The 27,738-nt window shown below is 54.4% G+C and overlaps 3 protein-coding genes across 3 annotated transcripts; 2 read left to right on the top strand and 1 right to left on the bottom strand.

The window, feature by feature from the left end:
- Nucleotides 1-1,558: 1,558 nt before the first annotated feature.
- Nucleotides 1,559-11,582, bottom strand: LOC144943195 (EH domain-containing protein 3). Its single transcript, XM_078870453.1, has 8 exons — nt 11,403-11,582; nt 10,273-10,681; nt 8,512-8,609; nt 7,674-7,840; nt 7,303-7,548; nt 4,441-4,605; nt 2,182-2,484; nt 1,559-1,820 (listed from the first exon to the last, which is right to left on the bottom strand). The coding sequence occupies exons 2-8, from the start codon at nt 10,674-10,676 to the stop codon at nt 1,593-1,595; spliced, it is 1,611 nt and encodes a 536-aa protein (XP_078726579.1). The 5' UTR covers nt 10,677-10,681; nt 11,403-11,582; the 3' UTR covers nt 1,559-1,592.
- A 206-nt stretch (nt 11,583-11,788) lies between these two features.
- On the top strand, nt 11,789-19,482 carry LOC144943193 (peroxisomal membrane protein PEX13-like). The gene is made up of 7 exons (XM_078870451.1): nt 11,789-12,234; nt 13,944-14,153; nt 17,349-17,648; nt 17,821-17,906; nt 18,080-18,226; nt 18,336-18,458; nt 18,805-19,482. The coding sequence occupies exons 1-7, from the start codon at nt 12,161-12,163 to the stop codon at nt 19,188-19,190; spliced, it is 1,326 nt and encodes a 441-aa protein (XP_078726577.1). The 5' UTR covers nt 11,789-12,160; the 3' UTR covers nt 19,191-19,482.
- A 1,660-nt stretch (nt 19,483-21,142) lies between these two features.
- RDH14 (retinol dehydrogenase 14) lies at nt 21,143-24,745 on the top strand. Its single transcript, XM_078870452.1, has one exon. The coding sequence runs from the start codon at nt 21,260-21,262 to the stop codon at nt 22,445-22,447; it is 1,188 nt and encodes a 395-aa protein (XP_078726578.1). The 5' UTR covers nt 21,143-21,259; the 3' UTR covers nt 22,448-24,745.
- The last annotated feature ends 2,993 nt before the right edge of the window (nt 24,746-27,738 follow it).

Here is a 27,738-nt window from a genome sequence, read left to right as displayed (position 1 = left end):
AGACTGTAGCCTGGTTCTTCATCGGAGTGAGTGTACTGGCAGTCTATAATGTAGACTGTAGCCTGGTTATTAGGTTTGGTGAGTGTACTGGCAGGTGCAGTCCACATTTTTGCTGCACTGCACTGCCTTCTGTTGGCGAGCCAGGGAATGGCACCTCAACAACCCATGGGAAGGGAGTTTCGCAACCCTCGCCCCCAATGCTCCTGCCACAAACACGACAGCGGTGCGTGGTGCGGTGTGCGTCTTGTGCTGTAGCGCCCGTGCGATCTTGAGCTTCGCCCGTATGGGATTCCATCCGCAACTCTCCAAGCATTAAGAGCTCCGATCGGACGCGACGCGTGGCGACAGAGTGGGCAGCGCACGCGTGTGCGGTGGTAACACTGCGTTTATTATTCACAGTAACTTCATACACTGCAGCCGAGACATGGTGTGTGTCGCTCCACCCACCGCGTCCCCATCGACAATACGACCCAACAAGCTCGCTCCGCCGTGAACTTTTAGTGTTAAGACGCATGGCCGCAGCACCGGCGTGCCTACCATGCGCCACGGGAGGGTGGGAGGAGGAGGGGGGGGGGTGGGAGGGGGGCGGGCACCTTCACAGCCCGCCCCCTCCGCCCCATGTTCAACTTGAATCACAGCCGGGGGGGGGGGGGGGAGCCTGTGCTGGCACCAGGGGTTGGGGAAGGCATCAAAATATTCAAGGGACCGAAGTACAGTTAAACCACGAGTAATTTTTAAGGCTGCCTTACGATAATTTTTAACAAACGCCGCCTCGTAACGTGACGAGGCTGCGCCCTTCGATGTCGACGGTGCCCAGTATTTTGAGCGGTGCGGTTTCCCAGGGAGGCGAGCGGCGCCAGCAGGCGAGGATGCGGTCGGGGCCACGGGACCACGGGGGTTGGGGCGTGAGGGGCTCTCAGCTGGCCGTGCCTGTCACAGCTTCTCGTTACGATCCCCTCAACGATCCGCACACCCCCCCCCCCCCCCCATTACGATCCCGCTCAAACATCCCCACAATAAACCACTCCCCGCACTCCCCCACTGCAGACCTCACGGACAAGGGTCACGGCAGAGTCCGCATTCCAGTCCACGGCTGCTCGTGCATTGGTAGGGACACATTAACCCAGATGGCGTGGACTTGGAGGTGTTTTTAAAGCTGTGCAGCGCTCAGGTGTAAAGTCTGCCTTGGAGAGAGGGGGCCCATTGCATGCGAGTGACACATTGCAGGTAATAAGACATACCGCAGGTGGCAATAAAGATAGCGCGCCAAGGCGGGCCGTTAGGAGTCAATACGGAGCGCCGCACAGCCACCGTCGCCTCCAATACACAAGTGGCAGCAGTTTGCCAGCGACGGTGGCCGCTTGGGCCAGGCTCGGTGCTACCGACACCAGCGCAGCCAGGGCCGACAGCCCGCTTGACCCAAACCCGCAGAGCCCCACAACTCCCCTGAGTCAACCACACCTCTCCACCGATCACCCCCGCCAGCTCGCGCCAAACCCACGTCGCCCCCACACCCCTTTTCTCCTCTCCCCCCCCATCTCCCTCCCTTACTCCCCCCTACCCCCCTCGCACTCCTTCCCAGGGCGAGGCCTTTACGCATCCACCGGCTTGCGCTTGCTGGGGGGCAGCAGGTGCTTGGGCAGATCCTCGGGCAGCTCGTGTCCCTCCAGCTTCACCTTGATGAGGTGGTTGGCGAGGGCGAACTCCTCGTCGTCCAGCATGCCGTCCCTGTCCACGTCGGCCAGCTTCCAGATCTTGCCGAGAACAGTGTTGGGCAGCTTGGAGCGAACCATCTCCTTCTTGGCGCTGGCTCCCGATACCTGAATGCACGCCGCACGCGGTGGGGGGGGGGGGCAACATTAGAAATAAAAAATAAGCAATTTTTATACTTTACCAGGTAAGGCCCACTGAGCTATACAGTTCTTTTTCAGAAGATACCTGGCCACAAATGATAGCTCAACTGAGTTGAGTGGCTTATCACGTGGACATTTACAGCAGCCAAATCCTCTAAAACACATATTTCTCAATGTGGCCAAGGAGAGAACACACAAACTCCAGGGTCGGGATGGAACCCATGACCACCTGTATACCAGGCGAGGTCGTTAACATCTCGCCACCGCGGTGCCCTCGAGTCCCGTGGTCAATGTACCCCCCCCCCACGCCTGCGGACGCTACACGCACCTTGCCGTTGACGGGCGACAGCGTGTAGAAGATCTCATCGTACTTGGGCTTGTCGCGCCCCACGACCCAGTCGGCCTCGTCAACGCCCTCGCCGGCGCCCTCGCCATAGCCCTGGTTGAACGGGCCATCGCGCGTGCCCTCGAAGGCGCCGCCGCGCACCATGGGCGTTGGAAGCTGCGCCTCCTCCTGCCGCGTGAGCGCCATGAGGCGCGCGATGTCGTTGGTCAGCATCTCGTCCACCTGCTCCAGCAGCTTCGGCTTCATGGGGTTGAACTTGGTGAAGTCCTGGTTCTGGAGCAGGTCCTGTTGGCGGTCACGCGGAGGGGGGTGGACGGGACGACAGTCACCGAGGCTTGTCGCTAGGCAGGGCGACAAGGCCCCGTCTGCCACAGGCGACCCCTGGTGGCCTTTAGTGCGGCCCCTGCTGTGCGTCCTCAGACAATACACAAATGTGAAAACGCCTCTTGTAGGCAGCGGTGTGGTGGCCCTCACACTGATGTCTTATAGGCGAAAATGCCCCCCCCCCCACCCCGAGAATGAGTAAACAACACTGACCTGGATACTCGCCCACACGCGTGATTATTCTTATCACCATTATTATTATTCTGCTTATTTAGCCAGGAAAGCCTTACTGAGTCTCACGGCTCTTTTTTCAGGAGGGTCCTGCCAAGTTCAGCATACATGCTGCGTCTGATCCCAATTGAGTAATTTGGCTTCAGTAGTCGACCCAACTCGGTGGCGCCCTGTGCCTATTCCCGGTGCCCCCAGAGGCGTGAGCACGAGCGCAGTGAGATGCAGCACCGCCCTCTGGCGGCCACGCGCCGGACTTTGATCGTCGCTCAAGGCTGCTGAGCGCGCCCCGCTGTCTCACGAAGACCCGCAGGGGGGAGGGGGGTAGCCTGGGAGGGAAGCGTACACCAAACAAATCCGCGGACGCCAAAAACCGCCACGGCGATCGCGATTGTGCCCACGATGTGAAACATCGACGCCGCATCCTCCCGCAGACTCAATGACACAAATCGGCGGCGCTCAATTCCCAAGCTGCGTGGTTGTCACAGAGGGAGAACCCAAGAGCAGCGCTACCCGTGAACCCCGTCGACGTCCAAAACCTTGCAGCGACAGCAGTCGCGTTCACACGTCGCGATTCTGGCCTTCACCCCACGGTGTCTGGTCCTTCATAATGGTGACCGCAGCTCTCAGTGTACGTATGTATGTTGAACTTCTTTTGTACCGTACGTGGCCAACCGTGCTAATCGGAGGTGCGCGGGGAGGACAACAAACCAAAACACAAAAAGTAGTTTTCAAAAAATAGAGGCCAGCTACATGCACTCTTTGGAGCTAAACTCTTATGAAACAAACCGATAATGAAATCGCTCCCAGCAGAAGCTGCTCGAGCATTAAACGCGGTGTCACTGTCAACAAAAACCAGCCACAGCATCCGCTTGCAGCCCAGCAGACTTGAGCCGCGGAACAGTGGACATCGCCCTGTAGGCCACGTTCAATAGAGACTCCACCGGTTACCCCCTTGGCCTCTCTCCCATTGTCTCACAGCATCCCTCAGGCACGAGTTTAAAGCTGAATGAGAGAAACAAGTACCTATATTTAAAGTTACTTCCAGGAGCATCGCATTACTGCTGCATTGACAAATCAGTGGGACTGCCGTGCCGCGTAATGCAACGTCACTGCAGTGACATCACCAGAGCGCTCCTGGATTTACACTGTGAAGTATTCTCATTGATATAGCTTTGCACTCTGTGTTGGACAGGCGAGGACGCACAGCCTAAGCATGTATGAACAAGAACAGGACAGTGTTTGGTTGTATTTTCCTTTAATATATCCACTCTCCTCTGGTTCTCTCTCTCCCCCAAATTCTTCTCCTGCCAACCGTCTCTCCCCTGATGCACTCTCCCCTCACTACTCCCTTTCCTCCCCCTCGCACAGTCACCCCCGCACCTCCATCCAGAACTTCCTGCGGCACACGCTGTTCCAGCTTCACGTCGCACGTGAAAAACCACAGGATGTACAAACGTACCGAGGATGCCAAGACAGAAATCCATCGCGGGCCTCTCCCGTGAGACGCCTGCAAACATCCTGTCGCTGGGAGTCAGTGCCCCCCGACCACCCACCGCTCCCCACCGTGCGCGACGAGATAAAGTCCGGCGGGAAGGCGCGGGGTCACGGGGTCACGGGCGGCGAGAGGTCACGGGCGGTGAGCGGGTAAATGGCGCCGAGGGGTCGCGTGCGAGCGCGTGTGTGCACCTGCATCTTGGTGATGTTGGGAAAGTCTCCCGGGGAGATCTGATGCTCCTGCTCGATTCGCTTGTAGATCTTGCCCAGGTCGGCGATCAGCTCCTTCTTCTTGTTCTCCTTGCCGAACACGGTCGGCATGTCCTTCTTCAGATGGCACATGATGTACGCGTGCACCTACAGACGCGTGCACGGTCAACACATGCCGCCCACCATGGGGAGGTTGGCCACTCCGATGCAGAGTACGGGCGCGCTCCGAATATCGGACACACACGCACACACACTCTCTCGTCCAGTACACACGCATGCTCCCGTCCATCACACATACATGCTCGCTGCCATCATACATGCACACTCCCATGACACATGCACATTCCCTTCACGCACGCACACCCCCATCATGCACACTCCCTTCATGCACGCACTCCCATCACCCATACTCACTGCCATCACACGGGCAAACTCCCCAGGTTTTGAGATGACAATAGGTGAGGCCAATAAATTAAACCGTGTCTCTGAAACATGGCAGTCGGTCGTGTTTGCTATTTTGACCTGGCTCGGATTTGAAATAGTGGAAAACCTGTCCTGGAATTTACACCGAATGTGCTGCACCAGAATCCTTATTCACCTGCTACTGGAAATCTCCCCACAACCATGGGCAGAGCTGTGTAGTGGGAACGTGGCTGCTGGGCCAGGTCGTGTGGGTGGTGGCTGGGGGCCACATTGATCGAGAGTGAGCTAAGAATGCTTCAATAACAGCCACTGCAGGAACAAAGTTCAGATTCCCTTATAAGGAGGTGCAATCGAAGGATAAATGCTGTTCAAACAATGCATTAAGAAACCCGCACAAGCTCGAACCAAACGTTGTTCCTTTGCGAGACATAAACACTTTACAGCTCATGTAAGCCGTCCATTGGACGAGCACAAGGAAATTAAACTTTCGAAGCAGAGACAGTTGGAGCGAGAAGTTGAAGTCACACTCCCAGGCAATCATTGACAGAGTACCAGCCACCTCTTCAGGCTCTCAAGGTGACCCCACTCACACCTGACGACACCGCCACGCGGCACGAGTCGAGCGGCCACCGGCACCCTCGCCACCGCCACCGCCGTCGCCAGTGAATCACGCGGGACCAGCGGCGCTAACGGCGCCGGCTCGCAAAAATTTCCCCACCGCGGTTTCTCACGAAGCAGCAGCTGAGGAGGGTCAAGTGCTATGCAAGCGGGAGGGGAGGTGGCGGTGAGCTCATCGCAAATTTTGGACGAGTGCAGACTCCTCAACTCCCTCCCCCATGCAGTGGACGCCTCTATCCTCCGGCGACTGCAGTTCCAAGCCAGTATAAACAACCGCTTCGTTTAAATCCCCAAGCAACCGACAAATGCTCCACTACAGCGAGGATAGCCTCCCCCATCAGGCCCCTGCCGGAGCCGCGTTACCACCGCACACCATCACCCCCCACACGGGCGTGGGCGGTGGTAGGGGGCGTCGGGGCTCAGGGTCACGTCACTCACCCAGGGTGCCATGAAAATGACAAACAAGGTTCAGTTGTGACGTCAGCCACAACTCCCGGATTTATAAAAACAATGATCCGGTTGAGGGGCTCGTAGCGTTTGTGTGTGTACATGTTTGTGTGTGTGTGAGCATACAAGATGCTGTGTGTGCACCGCACTTATGAATATTATCCACATGGAAACAGGAAATGGGCTGCAGGAAGCGACGGACAGGAACCAAGCGTCCATTGTGATCGCTGCATCGTCAGCTGCACCGCCGCCCACGTGCTCCGCGCTCTCTCCCAGCCTGCGCCCCCACCAGCAGCCGCGCTCTCCCCTCCACTGGCATCGTTTGCCGTATTTAGTCCACAACTTAATCCCCAGCTCCCAGTGCCCTGAGGCTCCTTGTCACGCTGGAGTATCGCAGAGACTCTGGACGAATAATGAGCGTCTTCTGACGCACACTCCAGCGCCCCAACCCCCCTCCGCAACTCCAAATCACTGAATGAGTGCTGGTTTTTCACAATATTTGCAATAATTTTTTTTTTACATTTTCAAGAATTCTGACTGTGCAATAAGACCAGAAAGGGGTGGCAGTGGGGGCGTGAAGCTGTGGGTTCGATTACACAAGCCGCTTCTGAGGCAGTGCTGGAGGACACTCTAAGCAGTGGTGCGTGTGCTTGCGAGAGAGAAGGCAGGGCGGCGCAGATACCGCCACATGTGCTGTTTACATAAGGGCTACGATTTATCTCAGATCTGCCTCTTCCCCGTATCGCGGCAACGCAAGCGGGTGTGATCGGCCACGGCTCACTTCGCCTGCGTAAGCAGTGCCAGCGATGCCAGGCAAGGCAAAGGTGCCACGCCGCGCTATCGCGCATACTCTGTGTGTGTGCGCGGCGCGTGCTGATCAGGTCCCTGCACGTGGATAGAGCGCGCACTGTTGAGCTGTATAATGAGTCCACCTTGGGTGACCGACTCTATACCCGTAGACGCATGCATGAGGCCAGTGCTCATCCTGCCTCAATGATAAACCAGGCGCTTACAAGAAAAAGTTCTGATAAATGACTCCCTTGTAACAGAGACTTCAGATCTGTGGACCTGGATATAAATAACGGCAATCCATCTATCTGTCTCGCGTTTCCTTCACAATCTCACGCTTCGTGAAAACTTCAAAACCATTCAACGGCGACCACGGTGCACGGGATGTAGCTACGAGTAACGAATGGTCCTTCTGATTACCCATCACCGAACACCACCCTTCACAGCCTCAGATAAGAGACCGTTTGTCAGACTCCGGATGCACGAATGCACGCAAACATAAGGGGGGCCTTGGCCACACCGGTCCCTCCCCATCGCCGGCACGCCTCGTGCCCCGGCCGCACGCACCTTGGCGAGACGCGCACGCTTGATGAGGTCGTTGAGCTTGCGCAGCGCGGCATTGCGCGGGAGACTCTGGATGTCCTTGAAGAGGTCCTGAGCCTCCATCTCGAAGAGGCGGCGGTTGTCGGCGATGAGCAGCGGCTGGGACCAGAAGGAGCCGATGTAGACGCGCACCACCTCGGGCGTGTTGATGATCTTGCCCAGCGACCACATGAGGGCGCCGTACACGCGCATCAGCTGCTGCGTCTCGACCTGCAACGAAGGCAAACGGCGTGACGCTCGCGCGCCGCAAGAAAATTGTGCCTGCCCCGGACAACGAGGGATAGGAACCATCCCTGGCGCTCCCTCCCCACACCACCCCCGGGGCGAGGCCTCACCTGGTCGGCTTTATTGAGCACCACGCGGATCTTGTCGTCGTGACCCTTGAGAGAGCGAATGACCTCGGAGAACTCGTCGGAGATGTCCAGCTTGTGCGCGTCGAACAGCAGGATGATGCGGTCCACGCGCTCCGCGAACCACTCCAGCACCGCCGCAAAATCATAGCCTGGGCGCCCACGCAGACAAGGTCGTCGGTTCGAAACAAGTCGGTGATGCGCAGCCGAGTTAGCGGTTCAAAACAAATGTTACACTTCTGCCCAGGTTTGGCCTTTGGAGACCCTGTGCAAGGGCTGGAGAAACTCCCCATACCCACGTGGGACCCTCCCTCCGCACCTCCATTCTTGTTTGCAGCCTTAACCGCCTATTGAAACAGGGGCTACTTACCAAGAACGAACTGTTACAAGTTATAGATGTTTAAAATAACCTTTACAAAGCAAGTAGACAAGTCTGCACGTAAAGTTGCACCTCTCACCCAAGTCAAACCTACTCGACGATCCAGCCCTCATGCCGAGCCAGCCTCACCTCTAGATACCCTCACCCTGAACACACCAGAATCCTACAATCCGTTGTTTTCTGATTGTTACGTAAATTGTTTAGCTGTAATCAGGCTTTTGTAAAAAGGTCACCATCTACAATTAGCATTTATGGCCCAATGGGTTTTACCTGGGCCAAAATAAAAATCCAGCCCTCAACTCTGACTGACCCTCACCATGACCCACCATTACCCCCTGCCAACCTCACCATGACCTATCCCTCACCCTGACCCACGCCCTCCACCATCCTTTTCGATTCCACGCCTCTCTCACATCCACGCATCACTCAAAGACCGGCCCTCACCCCGGCTAATGCGCTGTTTCTCTCCGGAGAGGATTCCGGGGGTGTCGATGACACTGATGCTCTCCAGGACAGGGTTGGGCATCTGCGAGCACTGGAACCTGCGGGACGGAAACACATGCCGTGACGTCACCGGCGGCACTCCTGCAGCCACCGGCACCACTCCAGTGGCGGCGCTCAACAAATGCTTAGCGCCCCAAGCAACACGAGGGGGACCTGGATTCATAATTAATTATTTAATTAATATGGGTGCATTAAATATCACGTCAAATTCCAAACCCAATCAACACAAAAAGCTAATCAACATCAAAAAGATCATTCATCTCTTTCATCCGGCTTGTTTGCATCTCTCTTCTCCCGTCTCACTACATCTCTTTCTACATTACCATGTTCTCAGTACAACTGTCAATTTATATTGCCATCTCACGAGGCTTTACAACTTCATGCAAGCCTCCCCTGCCTCCACTCCCCCTCCCCCAGTGCTCCTGCACCATCACCGGGCCCGCGGCTCGTCGTGCCATGTGGCTCCGAACATGGGCGGCCGTGTCGGGTATGGCGGGGGGAGGGAGAGGGCTCTCGCACGAGTCACCAGCTGGCGCGTCTTGCCGACCTTCGGCCTCCTGAGCCCAGACTTGCAGCGGCAGTGATGCCACGTGAATGAGCTCGACCCTAACGCTCACTCAGACTCCTTCCTATATAACCACGGGCTTGATTTCAACAGGAGCTGTCTGGGGCTGAGCTACAGAATTTAACCCCCCCCCCCTACTCTCGGGGAGAGGTGAGGCGGAGTTTGGGGACCTTGGGAAAATATTTCATGAGAAATTAAGCCTCGCTAGCTCTGATTAGCACGGTTGGCTATGGACGGTGCAAAAAAAGTTCAACAAACATACGTCTATAACCACTTCTCACCCTTACTCTGAACCCTAAACCAAACCTTACACACGACCTCTAACTGTATCCACGTACCAACCAGAGATTCCCTTGGGTTGATCCCTTTATAGGCTGTTGGGGTGAACACCTGTTTAGGCCGGCACAAGGCCGTGGTGTGGCCGGGTCCACGTCCTGCCGCTTTTGTCTCCCCAGTTCTAATGTTTCACTCAGGCCCAGGACCGGGATCAGGTATCACTCGCCACCGATGTTGGCCGTGGCCAGGAATCGGGGTTTGTTGTCAGCAAGGGACAGAGAGGAGCTTCGCACCGCGGCTCATAAAAGGCCCGAGCACTATGATCCAAGCCATGACCCAGGATAGGTCATATGAATGGCTCAGACTATGACTCTGGAGAGGTCAGGTCAACTATGACCCACGCTGTGACCCAGGTCACACCAACCACTTTGACTGTGACCCAGGAAAGGTCAAAGCAGCCCCTCAGAGCAACGGAGAAGGGAGTTACAAAGAGCCAGAGCCTCCAGCAGGTGGGGGATCTTAGCCCTCTCTAAATTCCTAGAGTCAAGGCAATCAATGTTGGTCCAATACATACACAGGGAGTGGGGATCGTCCGACTGCTCATTAGTCATTGGCCCGTCTGTTTGACATTGACCCGAGTCTACGCTTGCCATTCCCCTCCTCACCCCTTTTGTTTTTTTAAACAAGGTCACGCTACCGGCCTGGGTCAATCAAAACTGTGGGCCCATGACCCCAGGGGGGGGAGGGGGCGGGGAAAAGATGAGCTCTCGCCTCTTGCCCCCCACGACCTCAAGATACTCTCCACGACCTGACCTGCCCCCCCCACCGTGTCACCCCTCATCATCACCACCACCACCCGCCTGTTGAGGAAGGCGTTCCCGAACGCGTTGAGCTTTCTGAAGGGCTTCTTGGGGTCCACCACGAGCGCGTTGCCCGGCACGACTCCCTCCGTGTCGCCGTGCATCACGGCGATGAACGAGTCGGTGGTGGGCTCGGGACCGATGCGGATGCCGGGGAAGTCCTGCTCGAGCAGGTAGCGGATGAAGGTGGTCTTGCCCGTCGAGTACTGCCCCACCAGGAGCACCATGGGCTTGTTGTCGAAGTCCGCATCCTCGAGCGAGGGCGAGTGGAACTCGTGGAATCGGTAGTGCTCCTCCAGGGGCAGCAGGCGGGTGCGGTAGATCTTCTTCAGGCCCTCGGTCACCGTCTGGAAGACTTCTGGCTCCTTCCTGCGCCGCGAGTCGTTGCCCATCCAGCTGAACATGGTGCCTGGGGGCGAGAAACGCGCCGGGGGTTGAGAGAGGAGGCACGGTGAGGAGAGGGACACGGAGATGAGAGAGACATGGTGAGGAGAGACACGGAGATGAGAGAGACACGGAGAGAGACACGGTGAGGAGAGAGACACAGAGAGGAGAGACACAGAGAGAGACATGGTGAGGAGAGACACGGAGAGAGACACGGAGATGATAGAGGGAGAGAGACATGGAGAGAGACACGGAGATGAGAGAGGGAGAGAGACACGGAGATGAGAGACACGGAGATGAGAGACACGGGGAGAGACACAGAGAGGAGAGACACGGGGAGAGACACAGAGGAGACACGGAGATGAGAGACACAGAGAGGAGAGAGACACAGAGAGAGACACGGAGAGGAGAGAGACGCGATGAGGAGAGAGACACGGAGATGAGAGAGAGAGGTTTAACACGTAGCTTTCGCGACCAATAGAGAGACACGGCGAGGAGAGAAGACGCACACGGGGCGAGGAGATGGACGGAGAATCACTCGCGCTGTGAGAGCGGCGGCGGGGAAGAAGGGATGGAGGGAGACGAGAGATCAGCAAAGCTGGCAAGGAGGGGAGCTGAGGCGAGGAGGCAGAAGAGGACATTAACGTCGGGCAGCAGAGACGGGGCAGAGGCGTCGATGGGAGATGCGGGAGAGTGGCACCGAGGCGCGAGAGGGAGCCTCTGGACGGCGACAGGGGGAGCCGCACCCAGTGAGCTGGAGCCTCTGGAACGGCGATGGGAGCCTGAAGGAGCCTCGCTGGGAGCCGCCGGGAGGAGAGTGAACAGCAGCCGGGAGGGGAGTGAGCAGCAGCGGCAGGAGCCACGGTCCGTCTCCCTCCCGGTCCCAGGGTGGAGCCGCGCGCCCCGCCCCCCTTCCCCCAAGACCACGCCCCCTTTTCCGTGACCACGCTCCCTTCCCCAAGACCACGCCCCTTCCCCAGTGACCACGCCCCTTCCCCGGTGACCACGCCCCTTCCACCGTGACCACGCCCCCTACACCATAACCCCGCCCCTCTCGGTCCAGGGCCCCGCCCCCTACTGCGCGCCCCCCCACGACCCCCGGAAATGACGTCATGCGACACAACAACCCGGATGTGGTGTCACGTCGCCCGCAACATGGCGGGGCGCGTGTTTGGTGGGAGACGCTGAGGAGGAGCGCGAACCCCGAGACCCTCCCCCCGCCACAGGGGACCGGGGAACCTCGACTAGACGGGGGATACGAGGAGACGAGACAGGGGACACGGGGAGACTAGACAGGGGACACGGGGAGACTAGACAGGGGACACGGGGACCTCGACTACACAGGAGACACGGGGGCCACAGGGGACGCGGGGGTACCTCGACTCCACACTCAACCGCCCCGACCATGAACGCCGTGGCCACGTGAAACCCGCGGCCCCCCACCCCACCCCAGCCCAATAAGCCGTGACGGTCGAGGCCGGAGCTCCGCGGGACAGCAGGCGCCATGGCCTCGCAGCCTCCGCCGAAACCTTGGGAGAGGAGAGCGGTCCCGAACAGCGGCGTCAACCCCGCGTTCCGGTACCGCGGCCTCGCGTCTCCCACCCCGCATCCGCGTCCCCCTCCTCCCCGCGGGGTCCTCTCCCACCTGGCGCCGCGAGGCGGTGGATGTGAAAGTCGCAGGAAGGAGGGGTGGAGAGTTGAATGGGAAACGCTCGAGATGGGTCCACAATCGGAGTATTTATACTGGAGGAATTCGATGAGCTATAAAGCAATTTTTTGCACGTGTGCAGTACTAGCGTTGGTCGGAACGTTACAACAAATAATGCAAACACACGGTGTGAGTGCAAAGTGTAGGAAAGGTAAACAAATCACTCAAAATACACAAATCTAAACCATTATTTTTAAAGCCCACCGAGGCATTCACTTTTTTTTCAGAAGCGACCTGGCCACAAATGATCGCTCAACAAAGTGACTTATGATTTTATCCCTTAACTTGCATTGCATTACATGGACAACGCAAGTGAAAAGCCCCACGTGGTTTTACATTTGAGAAATTCTAGATTTGAAGCTTTCGTGACTGCAAGGATTCATACTCTTAGGTTTTTTCGGTAAAGTCACGTAGGTAGAAATAAATAAAAATATGAATCCTTGCAGTCACGAAAGCTTCAAATCTAGAATTTCTCAAATGTAATACCTATTTTTACCTACATGACTTTACCGAAAAAACCTAAGAGTATGAATATTTATTTTTACCTACGTGACTTTACCGAAAAAACCTACGAGTATTTGAGAAATTCACTCAAAGCGTAAATGCAACCGGCCACTTTGAGCTCGTGCGGGAGCTTCGAGGTCGCAGTGGTGTTGACCTTTCAAACAGCTGCGGTAAGGAGCCAGAAGGCAACCAGCGATGACGATTTGGCGACTTCAGCCTGTGGTGGCCGTGACAAGCCGTGCAGGACCCGTGCCGCGAGGTGCTCTATGGTTAGATATTGGGAGAAAGTTCATGCAAATGTTGTTTGATTAACAATGTCTTTAGGGCAGGGTTGATATCGAGAGATGATTGACTCGTGTGATGAGGGTTAGGATTGCATAGGGGGGGGGGTCAGGTTGTTTAGTAATAAGGAGGGTAGGTTGAGTCTCTCTCGCGTGGTAGAGTTAAGAGTATACTCTTGGTTATTTCAGTAAATTCACGTAGGTAGAGAAAATAAAATAAAACACGACGTTTCGGGCGCAACACAAGCGTCCGTCATCAGGGATTGTCACAGTCATCTCTTTGGCATACGTCAGCGATTGTTACCGCTGTCGTTGTCCCCGCCTGATGACGGACGCTTGTGTTGCGCCCGAAACGTCGTGTTTTGTTTTCTTTTATTTTCTCTACCTACGTGACTTTACTGAAAGAACCAAGAGTATGGATCCTTGCCGTCACGAAAACTTCAAGTCTAGAATAGAGTTAACAGTAGTTATCACTGTCACAGCGCCCTGTTTTTGTGTGCTTTTGTAAAATCATATACTCAGTATGCAAAGCGGCCAGAAAATAACAGCACTGACATTAGTTTAAAAGACAATACGTTTCTTGAGTTTTACAAGCTTTATCGGAATTTGAGGAAACGAAACGGGAGTGCGTTTCAAAGTGGAGCAGTGCAAGAAAAAAGGGAGATAAAAATGTTGCATTCTTCAATTTGTTTAACACGGTATGGATGAGAAGAATGTTTTTGGTACAACGAGCCCATGAGGCCACCTGCCCTGGCCGCACCATGGCATTCTATGCGACTCATATTTGTGGTCAGAGCCCCAGAGGCCCCGGGCGGAGAGGCGTGGGCTGGACAGGGTGGCCCGGGCAGGGCGGCTCCACCACCCCTGCCACCTCGCCCCACCCAGAGCTCGTCAGCTTTCACTTCCATGGGGTCTGCCTACCGTCCGGGATTTTCCTCGTACACCTCCCCGCACGCCGGCAGCCTCTACGGGGTCTCCAGTCCTTACTACAACAACGGCATGGGGTACCGTGCGCAGGAATGTTGTTCACGAGTGCATCTTACATTGTGGTGTGTGCATGAGGTGATAGACTGCGTGTTGAGTTTGTGTCTCCCTGTGGGCCTCTGTATTTCTGTGTCTATATGTGTACGTGTATTTATATCGGGAGTGGTAGGGTAATGGTTAGTGCTCTGCGCTACAAAGCTAGCAACCCAAGTTCTACTCCTGTTAAAATAGCAACATGAATAGCAAATATTTGAACTGGTCCTGGTCGGTTCAGCCTTCAGTTAGTACTGATGCAATGCTTAAACATTACTGGGGAGATAAAGTCTGCTGGACGTCGTGCTGGCCACACCATGCCTGCCTTTATACAGTGAGGGAGAAAAGTATTTGATCCCCTGCTGATTTTGTATGTTTTCCCACTGACAAAGAAATGATCAGTCTATAATTTTAATGGTAGGTTTATTTGAACAGTGAGAGACAGAATAACAACAACAACATCCAGAAAAACGCATGTCAAAAATGTTATACATTTATTTGCATTTTAATGAGGGAAATAAGTATTTGACCCCCTCTCAATCAGAAAGATTTTTGGCTCCCATGTGTCTTTTATACAGGTTAAGTATTGGAAATTGACGGCAGGAAACTCCTTGACGGGAACACACTTCTTTTATTAAATCTTGACTTGTAACGATACAACGCGTGGCCTCTCTTCTTCACAATGCGGTCACCATACAACGGTACAACTCGTGACCTCTTCTCTCCACCCTACGCTTCTCTTGACTCTCTTAGATTCTGTGCTGCTGGCTCTCTGTGCCTCGTGTAGACTCCGCGCCTCGGCTACACTCTTCTCTCGTCTCGTGTAGACTCTGCGCCTCTGCTACACTCTCCACTCGCCTCGTGTAGACTTTGCATCTCTCTCTCTGGCTACACCGTATGCATACTCGGCTCGTGTAGACCTTTCTCTCTCTCTGGCTACACCGTATGCATACTCGGCTCGTGTAGACCTTCCTCTCTCTCTGGCTACACACTATACATCACTCAGCTCGTGTAGACCGTTCTCTCTCTCTGGCTACACACTATACATTACTCAGCTCGTGTAGACCGTTCTCTCTCTCTGGCTACACACTATACATTCCTCAGCTCGTGTAGACCGTTCTCTCTCTCTGGCTACACACTATACATTACTCAGCTCGTGTAGACCGTTCTCTCTCTCTGGCTACACACTATACATTACTCAGCTCGTGTAGACCGTTCTCTCTCTCTGGCTACACGCCTATACCTTACTCTCCTCTACTCTCCATTACTCTCCATTACTCTCCTCTCCGGGCTCTATCTCTGCACCTTCGTCTTCATTCTTAGATGGTTCCACTTCTGCCCCCTGCTCCTCTGTGCATCACCTTATATACCTCTTCTTCCCGGGAGACGGAGCGGATGCAGACCTCAACGTCGGCACCGCTCCTCAGTTACCCAATCCCCACGCGCTATCTCTACGATCCGGTTCCGCTCAGCGCGTGTTTCCACTCCCCGACCAATCACACCGCGCTGCTACCCGATCACTCCCTCTGGGCGCGTCACCGGCACACAGCCAATCAGCAGCACTACCCCCACCCGCGCACTGACGCCTGCTCCTCCCCGTCAGCGCGCGTCACCACACACACACCCGTACATACGCGCTGGCACACGACGTATACACCCAGCGCGTATCACCACTACACAGGTAACGAGCTGAGATTAGGAGCACACTCTCAAAGGAGTGCTCCTAATCTCAGCTTGTTACCTGTATCAGAGCTGAGATTAGGAGCACACTCTTAAAGGAGTGCTCCTAATCTCAGCTTGTTACCTGTATAAAAGACACCTGTTCACAGAAGCAATCAATCAGATTCCAAACTCTCCACCATGGCCAAGACCAAAAAGCTCTCCAAGGATGTCAGGGACAAGATTATACACCTACACAAGGCTGGAATGGGCTACAAGACCATCGCCAAGCAGCTTGGTGAGAAGGTGACAACAGTTGGTGCGATTATTCGCAAATGGAAGAAACACAAAAGAACTGTAAATCTCCCTCGGCCTGGGGCTCCATGCAAGATCTCACCTCGTAGAGTTGCAATGATCATGAGAACGGTGAGGAATCAGCCCAGAACTACACGGGAGGATATTGTCAATGATCTAAAGGCAGCTGGGACCATAGTCACCAAGAAAACAGTTGGTAACACACTACGCCGTGAAGGACTGAAATCCTGCAGCGCCCGCAAGGTCCCCCTGCTCAAGAAAGCACATATACATGACCGTCTGAAGTTTGCCAGTGAACATCTGAATGATTCAGAGGACAACTGGGTGAAAGTGTTGTGGTCAGATGAGACCAAAATAGAGCTCTTTGGCATCAACTCAACTCGCCGTGTTTGGAGGAGGAGGAATGCTACCTATGACCCCAAGAACACCATCCCCACCGTCAAACATGGAGGTGGAAACATTATGCTTTGGGGGTGTGTTTCTGCTAAGGGGCAGGACAACTTCACCGCATCAAAGGGACGATGGACGGGGCCATGTACCATCAAATCTTGGGTGAGAACCTCCTTCCCTCAGCCAGGGCATTGAAAATGGGTCGTGGATGGGTATTCCAGCATGACAATGACCCAAAACACACGGCCAAGGCAACAAAGGAGTGGCTCAAGAAGAAGCACATTAAGGTCCTGGAGTGGCCTAGCCAGTCTCCAGACCTTAATCCCATAGAAAATGTGTGGAGGTTCGAGTTGCCAAACGTCAGCCTCGAAACCTTAATGACTTGGAGAAGATCTGCAAAGAGCAGTGGGGCAAAATCCCTCCTGAGATGTGTGCAAACCTGGTGGCCAACGACAAGAAACGTCTGACCTCTGTCATTGCCAACAAGGGTTTTGCCACCAAGTACTAAGTCATGTTTTGCAGAGGGGTCAAATACTTATTTCCCTCATTAAAATGCAAATCAATTTATAACATTTTTGACATGCATTTTTCTGGATTTTTTTGTTGTTATTCTTTCTCTCACTGTTCAAATAAACCTACCATTAAAATTAAAGACTGATAATTTCTTGTCAGTGGGTAAACGTACAAAATCAGCAGGGGATCAAATACTTTTTTCCCTCACTGTAGGTGCTCCCAGCACATGCTCCAGGAGCCTGTATGCTACATAGGAGGGGGGGTCTTTGTCTTTGTTCGCTTTCTCATGGCAAATGTCTCTGCAGGTATGGCCTTGGCTTTGGTGGCAGCCAGTATGGCGGTTACGGCTACAGCCGATTCCGCGAGCAGAATACGAGCGGGCCGAGCCGCTTTGTACGCACGGCGGAGGAGAGCAGCCGCACGGCGTTCCAGTCGGTGGAGAGCATCGTGCACGCGTTCAGCTCCGTCTCCATGATGCTCGACGCCACCTTCTCGGCCGTGTACAACAGCTTCCGCGCCGTGCTTGACGTCGCAGACCACTTCAGCCGCCTGCGGATGCAGTTCACAAACGCCCTGTCGGCCTTTGCCCTCGTGCGCACTATCCGGTAACCACAGCGACGCCAGGGCGGGAGGGGCACATACCAATAGTACCCGTCTTGCACCAATGCGTTTCCATCAAATGCTGAAATGTGATGCAAGTAGACGTGTTTGGTGACCCCCATGCTTGGTGTGGGCAGGGTGCCGCTCGGTAACTACACGTGTGCTTGTCACCGTCAGGTTTCTTTACGGGCGTCTCCTGGCGCTATTGGGGCTTAGGAGCAAGAGTGAAGTTGACGCTGCCTGGGTGGAGAGCTGTGCTGCTGGTACAAGCAGCGAACCCGCAACACCTGCATGCCCATTCTGATACATTCGTGCTACTCTCCTTTAAAATCAAAGTCTTGCCTTTCCCCACCGATTGTTTTGTACTGGTAAGCATAGCCGTGGTTGTGGGGGTGGGAATTTCAGCTTGGTGTGCGGGTGCCTCCATGTTCTCCAGGAGCCTCTATAGAGGGTGCAAGTGTCTCCGGAGCTGGCCGAGCTGGTCCCAAGTCCTGGCCCATCCTACTGTTTTTTGCTGTGGTACTCGGTGGGCCCTACCTCATCTGGAAGCTTCTTAGTGCTGCTGCACAAGAACCTGAAACTGGTGAGAGCCTGGGATTTATGAGAGATTCTGAGAGCAGAGATCACAGGAACGGGGTGGGCGCCTGAACGAGAGTGGTCGTGAGTGTCTGTGTCATTTATTTTATTATCAGGGTGTGAGTGGGCGAGTGGTGAAGATGACCACATTGTGGCCCGGGCGGGGTACGACTTCACCGCAACGTCCGATGAAGAGATCTCCTTCCGTGCAGGAGATGTACTCATCCTGGCACCCAAGGGTGCGTCACGCCATGCATGCACTTCCCCTGGGTGGTACCACTGCCCTCTTTGCTCCCACCGATGGCACCGCACTACCATGAGCCAGGAAACATTGACCCATACCACCACAACACCCCACCACAGCCCACACTACCATGCCCCATACCACCAACCTCCAAGACCCATACATCAAAGCCCAGGCCAACACATCCCACATATATAACCATCTCCCACGCCACCTTGACACACACCACTTTTATTGGGACAAACCACTGTATGTATAACTTATTTTGCACCATACGTAGCCAACCATTTTAAATATGTACATCCATGACTCACGAGCTGGTGGTGCTTGCGCGGTTACAGAGCAGCAGCCGAGGGTGCGGGGTTGGCTGTTGGCGAGCCGCGATGGGGTGGCCACCGGCCTGGCGCCTGCCAACTACGTGCAGGTGCTGGGCAAGAGGCGCGGGCGGCGGACAGCGGCGGGAAACCCACCGCTGGGTGCAGCAGCCGTGGGCGCGGGCCCCCCTACTCTGGGAGTGCCGCAAGCAGGACCGAGCACTCCAGCCGACACGCAGCAAGCCACCGGCTCCAGCGCCACCACGCCCCAGCAACAACAGCACACGCTGGGGGACATGGAAGAGCTGTTCAATGCCGTCCAGGCAGACGTCGGCGCAACAGCACTTGACAATCAAACGCAGGCAACAATTGTTGCTGTTCCAGATGTCGAGCCCGAGTGCCAAGATGCATGAGCTCCTGGTCGTCGTGCACGGGTGACGAGGAGCTGCTGCCATGAGATTCGATTGAGCCAGGAGGCTGCGGCTGTGTGTGCCTCTCGCGTGTGCTGCCTTAGCCTCGTGTGTAATTCTTCCAATCTCACCTCGGAGATGGACGTAATACAATTTTTGGGAAATTTACATATTTCATCGGTGAGATGAGCAACTTGATTTAGTGAGCTTGATTGTTTTGGAAATGCACTTTAAAGTGCTTACGAAATGTAGTGATATAATACACTGTAAATAATAAACACATAAGAATCTGTAAAGTTGAAATAAAAGATGGTGAAAGTAATGGTCGCATGGCGAATGGTTCCGGCGCACTTTAAAGGTTGGATTTAGGGTTTGGTGTTTATGGTTGGCGTTTGAGATTTTAAGAGTTATCGGATGGTGCCCAGCACAAATGGCCTGGAGCCATCATTGCAATTTATGGTAGAAGACTTTGACTCCCGTCCTTGTGACCCCCTATAGACCAGTCGCACCCAACGGGGGTGTGGAGTTGAGAACCCAGGGCCAACGAACCCCTCCATAGGGATAGAGACCTCCAAGCCTAAGCTAAGGAACCTGTGCTTGTGGCCATAAAACTCCTGATGTGTTTTTTTTCCTCTTGACATCTCTGTATAGCCATTGTCTATCTGCTCTTGGAAAAACGTCTCCATTCTGTTATTGATCATGTTTCTGCAATGCCAGTGTTCTTATCTACACTGTTGCAAAAAACGGCATTCATCCATATGAGTGTATCAGTCACAGCACTCGAGTCACATGCCTACCAACGAGTTGAGGTCTCATTCTGACTGATAGGAACCAGATACTTGCATCCATAATGAGCTGTTAGGCATATGACCTTTGACCTAGAAACCATATAACATTCCCCTACCTTAAGTTTTTTTAAATTTAAGCTCGTAAAAATAATTATTTTGGAGTATGGTAAAATTAAGAAAAACCTGGGTAACAGAGTCAATTCGTTTCAAAGGGAGGCCACAAAAACCATTGAATTTTACATTTTAGAATACAGCGCAGCTACTAAGATGTAAACTAAAAATTGTATTTTAACAGGTAAGGCCCACAACTATATAGCTCTTTTTCAGAAGCAACCTGGCCACGTTATATCTCAACGAAGTGGCTTGCGGAAATTTATACCAGCCATGTACTCTATAAAACGCATGTTTCTAAATGTGGAGGGAAAAACCGGAGGACCTGGAGAAAAACCTACGCGACCACGGGTAGAACATACAAACTCCAAATATACAGCAGGCGTCAGGGTTAGGATCGAATCCACGACCTCCTGTATACCAAGCGAGGTAGTTAACATCTCGCCACCATCTCGCCCCTAGTGTGCACATTCGAGTCACAGTTGAAGCTAAACAACTTTCCGACTCCCCTCCGTCTGCGTCCACCCAGGTCCGCCTGTGGTTCAGTGAAGTGTGGAGCACGACCAGAGGTCGCAAACGGGTTTTGATTCCTTACCCGTACCCGGCCGCACCAGGGTCGCAAACGGGTACCCTATCCGTACCCGGCCGGGTACGGGTATCGGGTACCTGAATGCGACCTCTGGGATGAAGCCATGTTGCAGGCGCGGGTGGGTTGATTCTAGGAACTTGAATTGTGAGAAGAGACAAGACGTTGGGAAATGAGTAACAAACAGTTACTCACCAGTGACTCACGGTCTACCCGCACCAGGGTCGCAAACGGGTACCCGTACCCGGCCGGGTAGCCGGGTATGGGTATCGGGTAGGGTATCGGGTACCCGGTTGCGGCCTCTGAGCACGACTCCCTCTCCCAAGACGTCAGTCAAACGTGGGAGAGTAGTCGGGCAATTGGCCTCTAGAGGGAGCCCGTCTGCCAGCAGTGGCGTAAACAATTGCAGCGATCCACCATTTCTACTGCGGTATTCATTTAAACGGCAAGCTGCGGTGAGAAGAGTTTCCACTGCGCGTGGTCCATCATTCGCTCGCAGAATCTCATCCGTTCACAGCATCACCCCCGTAGGCTCTCGACTCTCTGACCAACATCAAACCAATTTCCCTGCCAAGGTAAAAACGATCATGACGACTAAGAATAATAGCGCTTACGGCTCTAATCCTGCATGGCCACCAGGGGACGCCCACGCCCGAACAGCTGACGGGGTCCCCGTCGACTTGACGCGGCAGATGGGCCCTGGCATCCAGGCGCTGGTCGGCACCGCGGGTTGCGGCCTCCTGCTGCTGGTGGTGCTCCTCGCCGCGGCGCGTCGCCGCCTTCACGGGCGGCCCTCGCTGCTGGCCCTCATGGCCGGCAGCATGCGCGGCAAGACCGTGGTGGTCACCGGTGCCAACTGCGGCCTGGGCCGCGCCACGACATTGGCCCTCGCCCGCCTCGGGGCCCGCGTCATCTTGGCCGTGCGCGATGTGGCGCTGGGCGAGGAGGCGGCGGGAGAACTTCGTCGGGAGCTGGGCCACGTGGAGGCCGAGCTGCTGGTGGTGCGCGAACTGGACCTCGCGTCCCTGGCATCGGTGCGCCGCTTCTGCGCGCGGATGGAGCGTGAGGAGGAGCGGCTGGACGTGTTGGTAAACAACGCGGGGGTCTTCCGCTGCCCCTACGCGCTCACCGAGGACGGCTTCGAGACGCAGTTCGGGGTCAACCACCTGGGCCACTTCCTGCTCACCGCGTTGCTGCTGCCGCTGCTGGGCCGCTCGGTGCCCAGCCGGGTCGTGGTGGTGTCGTCGGCCCTCTACAAGCAGGGCCGCGTCAACTTCGACGACCTCGCCAGCGAGCGATCCTACGACCCCGCGGCCGCGTACGGACGCAGCAAGTTGGCCAACGTGATGTTCGCACGCGAGTTGGCACGGCGCCTGCGTGGCCGGGGCATCACGGCCAACGCGCTGCACCCGGGCATCGTGCGCACCAACCTGGGCCGCCACGTCTCCATGCCGGCCCTGGCACGGCCGCTCTTCAACCTCCTCGCATGGGCCGCGTTCCGCTCCCCCGAGCAGGGAGCCCGCACCGCCGTCTTCCTCGCCGCCTCGCCCGACGTGGCCGACGTCAGCGGCGCCTACTTCGGCGACTGCCGCCAGGAGGAGCTCCTGCCCGTCGCCACGGATGACGCCGTGGCCGCCAAATTGTGGGAGGTCAGCGAGCGACTGGTGGGCCTGCGCTCTGGGGGGCCCGATGGCCTCCCCCTAGCACCGTCCGAGCCCGACTCGGACCCCGAGGAGCGACCCCCCCAACGCGGCGACGCTAAGACGGCCCCCTGAGCATGGGCCGCGGCCGTGATGCGCGGGCCGATGCTGCTCCTAATGTCTATTTTCTGCTCTCGGCTGCAGGCTGAGGAGGCTAAAAATTCAAGCCTTGGGTGACGTGTGTCAGTGTATTCATTGAGTAACTTAGAGCGCGATGGCAGTGGCTTCATCATCGGCGCTTTCTCACATTGAGACCATAGACTCACATCGAGACCAATGCACTCGTAGAGACCCATAGACTCACATAGAGACCCATGCACTCGTAGAGACCCATAGACTCACATCGAGACCTTTAGACTCACATCGAGACCCATGCACTCGTAGAGACCCATAGACTCACATAGAGACCCATGCACTCGTAGAGACCCATATACTCACATAGAGACCTTTAGACTCACATTGAGACCCATGCATTCATAAGAGACCCATAATAGACTCACATCAAGACTTTTAGACTCACATTGAGACCCATGCACTCATAAGAGACCTTTAGACTCACATTGAGACCCATGCACTCATAAGAGACCCATAATAGACTCACATCAAGACTGTTAGACTCACATTGAGACCCATGCACTTACAGAGACCATTGCCTGAAATCGAGACCCGTAGACCCCCATAGCCGGGCAGTGATGGCGCACGTCTGTAATCCAGTGCTCTGGTGGTTGAGGGTTGGTGGATCACCGCATAAATGTTACAAAACTCCCTTCCCGTGGGGGTCGACGAGGAGCCCGTACTCCTGACTCGCCAGGAGATGGCAGTACAGCAAAGATGTGGACTCCACCTGGGTCAGGGTCAGAGGTCGCAACCGGGTACCCGATACCCGTACCCTACCCGGCTACCCGTTTGCGACCCTGGTGCGGCCGGGTACGGGTAGGCCATGAGTCACTGGTGAGTAACTGTTTGTCACTCATTTCGGGTAGGGTACGGGTAGGGAATCAAAACCCGTTTGCGACCTCTGGTCAGGGTGGTTTCCCCCTGGCACATGTGCGTTTTCTCCAGGTGCTCCGGTTTTTTCCGACATGTAAACACTCATTAATTGGCCGATATCACCTTAAATGATATATAGAGGACTGCAGAGCTTTGGGAAATTGTTGGCACCGGCTCGTCACGTTGGATTCCTGCTTGTCTGTGGTTTCTCGCTCTCTTCTGAGTCGTTCTCTCTGTACGAGATTAAGTGAATACCGTGCGCGTTACGAGGTGATATTCTTATTAGCAGAGGTGTGGACTCGAGTCATGTGACTTGGACTCGAGTCAGACTCGAGTCATGAATTTGATGACTTGCGACTCGACTTGGACTTGCATAACAATGACTTTGTCCCACCTATGAGATGTGGACTCGAGTCATGTGACTTGGACTCGAGTCAGACTCGAGTCATGAATTTGATGACTTGCGACTCGACTTGGACTTGCATAACAATGACTTTGTCCCACCTCTGCTTATTAGGGACCCACTTAGAAACTGTAATGTGATGGCAGTGGTTCATTGCTAGCTCCCTTCCTGTACGTACACCACACACAGATACACATAACAGCACACGCCCAGTTACGCACACGCCTATGCACTTGAGAACATTATAGTCGGAGAACTCATTAATACAAAAGCCTATTTTTACAGGGAGGTGATGCATTCCATTCAGATTTCCAGGAAAATGTGGCAAGTCACATAAATCTCCTTAGTCAACATTTGTTGCTGCTCCTGCTGCGTTGGCAGTGGTGCACAAGCAACGAAGAAAGCGCTCCAGCAAATTCGGTAACGACACTGTTTGGCCTTAAAAGAAAAATAATGTGACGTTTTGGTCAATGGCCCTTCTTCATAGTACACAAAACTACGTGATATGAAGACGGGCCAATGGCCGAAACATTGCCTATTTTATATGTTTTGTGTATTTTCTCTTTAGGACACAGTGTTGTTGACTAATGTGTTGATGTTTTTATCCCTTAATTGGTACGCTCAGTTTAGATTGCAAACTCTCCATATATACCACGATAATGTAGATGGGAAGCTTCAGGGAAGGTGTCCCTTTAATTTAGATAAACAAAGATTTCACTGGCTTTGTGCGAGCCAAGCAATTGTTCATCATCGTCATCATCACGTGCTGCCATCACGATGCAGTCGTCAACGACCCGAAAACCCGGGGTGGAGTTTGTACCGTCCGCCACCTGGAGCCCGGACTTTACTTGTGTGGAGGTGCACGCCCGCGCACGAGTGCACATTGTTTGCTGTGTCCACGTCTCCCACGCCGCACTGACCGGTTGTTTCTGTGGCCTTTCACTTGGTCAAATAAAGGCCTCCCCATGGATTTTCTGTGAGCAGGAGTGAGCGGCGTGTGGATTTGTGGAGGCGCGGCGGAGAGAGAGTGTGCGTGGTGCGAGCATAGCATGGAGGTTGGCGGTTGCGCATGGCCAGGAGAGTGACATCACCAGAGGGTCCCTGTCAGAGGGAGACTGCCAAATATTCACAGCCAGCGAGTTTGACTTTCAGAGGATGCCACTGCCACATTTTCACAACCAGAGAATGTCACTATGGGAGAGGGACATTTATTCACGACCAGACGGTCTCACTTTCCACAACCAGTCGGTATCACGACCCTGGGGGTAACCTCCAAAGACTCACAATTACAGGGACTCGTATATGCAGCAGAGTACTGTTGTGAGTAAACTTGAGGCCCAGCTTTTGACACAGGCTGGGCACAGACGAGCCCCCCCCCACACTTGCACAGTGCCAGGGAGCCCATCCCCTTCCATGGTGACATTGCCAAGTGGAAGCGTATTTTGGGTCACCCTGGTTGATGCTGCGGGTGCAGTAACCGTAAAAGTCTTCATCATCTGCTTTGTAGCGGACGTTAAAGATCCCGTGACGTTATTCAAAACAATAGGCCAATTGTGAAAATATATATACATAGCCAACATCAAATACTTAAACATCACCCCCCCCCCTTACCTCTCTGCGAAACTCAGCAGAACCCTGCTGAAATTTTTTCTTAAGACTGAGGCTGCGGTGGGCAAATGTTCATCATGGAGATGTGTTAAAGGGGGCAACCCTAGGTTCGGTGCCTCCTCTACGCGGCGCGAGGAGGGCGAGGCTTGAACCACAAACCCTGAAGTCCCAAACCGCTCTGACCTGCATCAGCGCCTGGTGCCGCTGGGGGGGGGGGCAGTGGGTGGGGTTTACCCTCCCAACCTGTCCCTCACCCCCAGCTCCCCTGGTTTGTCCTGCCTCCCTAGGCCAATGGTCCACACAGCCAGGCACTGATTCATCCACCAATCATCCCCCGATTCCCGTTGCTGCCGCTTCGCCTATAATCTACGGGCGCGACTCGGGTGACAGCAGCAACAGCAGCAGCAGCTTCTCCCTTCCCGCACTGCGGATGCATTCGCGTCCCGTGATATGTTTATTTATTTATCCGGCGAAGAGTGGGAGAAGCGGGGTCACGGGGTCAGGGGAAATGTCAAGGTGACAAAGCATGCGGACGCTCCCTCCTTCCTCCCCATTCCTTCTCCCTTAGAGGCTGGCTCGTCGCACACGCATTACAAATATGATACATGCGTGATACATACTTGGTGTCTAATGGTAGCATCCATTATTAAAGCACTATAATTAGACAGCATTTTCAAGTAGGTCAATAACACTCTACACACACTGGAGGATTGTATCGTGCGAATTCAATTTATCTAATCCTCCACTGTCCGCCCTGATGTTGACAACGCGTCAAATATAGGTTCGAGAGGATACATTTTTATGGCAAGATTTTATTCATTTTATATTTATAGTCCGCTTCTAGACATCTGAATAGATCTATATAGTCCATTAGCACAGGCCAGATATAGTGGTTCCAATTTCTTTTATATGACCATTAACAGTCAATTATGAGATAATCATTTGAAATGCCTGAGTTATCAAAAACATCACTCATTAGGCATACATAAACGTGAACATTAAGAAATATGTGCTTACTTTAGATGGAACTAATTTATGTTCTGGCCCATTGACTAATGTTCCAGAGTGTGGGCGTTGGTGCTTTATTCTAATCCCTGTCCTTGGTGCTGAAGCATGGCATGTCCCGAGTGCTGTCTTCGCCCCTGGCCAATGCTGCCCAACTCCACTAGCCCAGCATGTAATCTCTAAACGCAATGAAATATTCAAACAGAAATACTGTAATCACATCACCCGCACTGCCGAGATCTGGCGGTAATGAGGGAAGGGGGGCACCATTTGCACGACCCCCCTCGCCCCCGCTGTGAATCGCGGGGCGGGTGAACTGCACAGAGCAGCGGGCCGTAGAGCCCCCGCAGATTGTAATTCAAACCCTCTACTCGCTTTGCTTGTAACGCCACAATAGCATCGGCATTAACAACAAACATCAATAACATCAAGAGCCCCAACAGCAGTACCGTAAAAGCTGACGGTGTTGGATCGAGGGTCCGAGCCTAAGCAGCGTTTTTCGGGGTTGGAGAGGTCAGGTCCGGTGGGTGGAAAGCGAATGTCCCCACCCCAGCACCAAGTTAAACTAACCCCTACTTGCCCCCACCCCCATCGAGACAATGTGAAGTTGATCAAGATTGGAGCAAAGAGTGAGCAGCAGACTGGATAGGAGCGGTGGTGGATGGCAGTGATCTATGGGAGGAATTAAACGATGGATGCGAATGAGCGGCGAGTGAGGGATTGAGTGCCGGGTGAGTGAGGCGAATGAGAGTGAACCACGTGATTGATTGATAGGTGGAAGGAATTGAGCAATGGGTGAGTGAGTGAGGTAGATGTGAATGAGTCGTGGAAGGGATCGGTAGGTGGGAGGAATTGAGCGGTGGGTGGTCGTGATAAGTGGCTACAGGGGCCAAGGGGATTGGGGTGAAGGGGAAGAGAAGTTGGGTTTGGGAGGAGGGTGTGGGTGAAAGTGGGGAGGTATTGAGCTCGGAGTGGGGGGGGGAAGCGAGTGTTGATTGTGAGCGGAGGGGCGGAGGCGTTGGGGGTAGGGGAGTCAGAGTTGAGGGGAGGAAGAGCTTCGTCATCACAAACGGAGCTGAATTCGTCTCTGCCGCCCCCCACGCCCCCACCCCCCATGCAGCTCAGATTTACTACCGCGCGATAACGAGGATTTTGCAGCGTCTAAGCGAGCACCCAAAAATAACAGCGACCGTGTCCGTGTCACTGTGTGTGGCGGGCGGTAGTGGCGACTGATTGTCGCACTGCGCTACGAACCCGGCGACGCGAGTTCGATTCCCACTCGCGATGAAATTTCAGTGGCGAATATCGAACAGGTCCTGGGTCTGCCCCTCGGTCGACTTAAGTGAGTACCTGGTGCGGC

This window comes from Lampetra fluviatilis, chromosome 30 (assembly GCF_964198595.1).
Source record: "Lampetra fluviatilis chromosome 30, kcLamFluv1.1, whole genome shotgun sequence".
Classification (NCBI taxonomy): Eukaryota; Metazoa; Chordata; class Hyperoartia; order Petromyzontiformes; family Petromyzontidae; genus Lampetra; species Lampetra fluviatilis.
The sequence above is the reverse complement of the archived record's forward strand: the minus strand, read 5'-3'. Positions and strand labels throughout refer to the sequence as shown.

Excerpts from the sequence above, each read along its gene's own strand:
- LOC144943195 (XM_078870453.1), bottom strand. The coding sequence starts at position 10,676 with ATGTTCAGCTGGATGGGCAACGACTCGCGGCGCAGGAAGGAGCCAGAA. Across the intron at positions 2,485-4,440 it reads CCAACATCACCAAGATGCAG|GACCTGCTCCAGAACCAGGA; the intron begins GTGCACACACGC and ends GACCGCCAACAG. Across the intron at positions 1,821-2,181 it reads TGTCGCCCGTCAACGGCAAG|GTATCGGGAGCCAGCGCCAA; the intron begins GTGCGTGTAGCG and ends GCGTGCATTCAG.
- LOC144943193 (XM_078870451.1), top strand. The coding sequence starts at position 12,161 with ATGGCCTCGCAGCCTCCGCCGAAACCTTGGGAGAGGAGAGCGGTCCCG. Across the intron at positions 12,235-13,943 it reads GGCGTCAACCCCGCGTTCCG|AGCCCCAGAGGCCCCGGGCG; the intron begins GTACCGCGGCCT and ends ATTTGTGGTCAG. Across the intron at positions 17,907-18,079 it reads GGTGGAGAGCTGTGCTGCTG|GAGCCTCTATAGAGGGTGCA; the intron begins GTACAAGCAGCG and ends CATGTTCTCCAG.
- RDH14 (XM_078870452.1), top strand. The coding sequence starts at position 21,260 with ATGACGACTAAGAATAATAGCGCTTACGGCTCTAATCCTGCATGGCCA.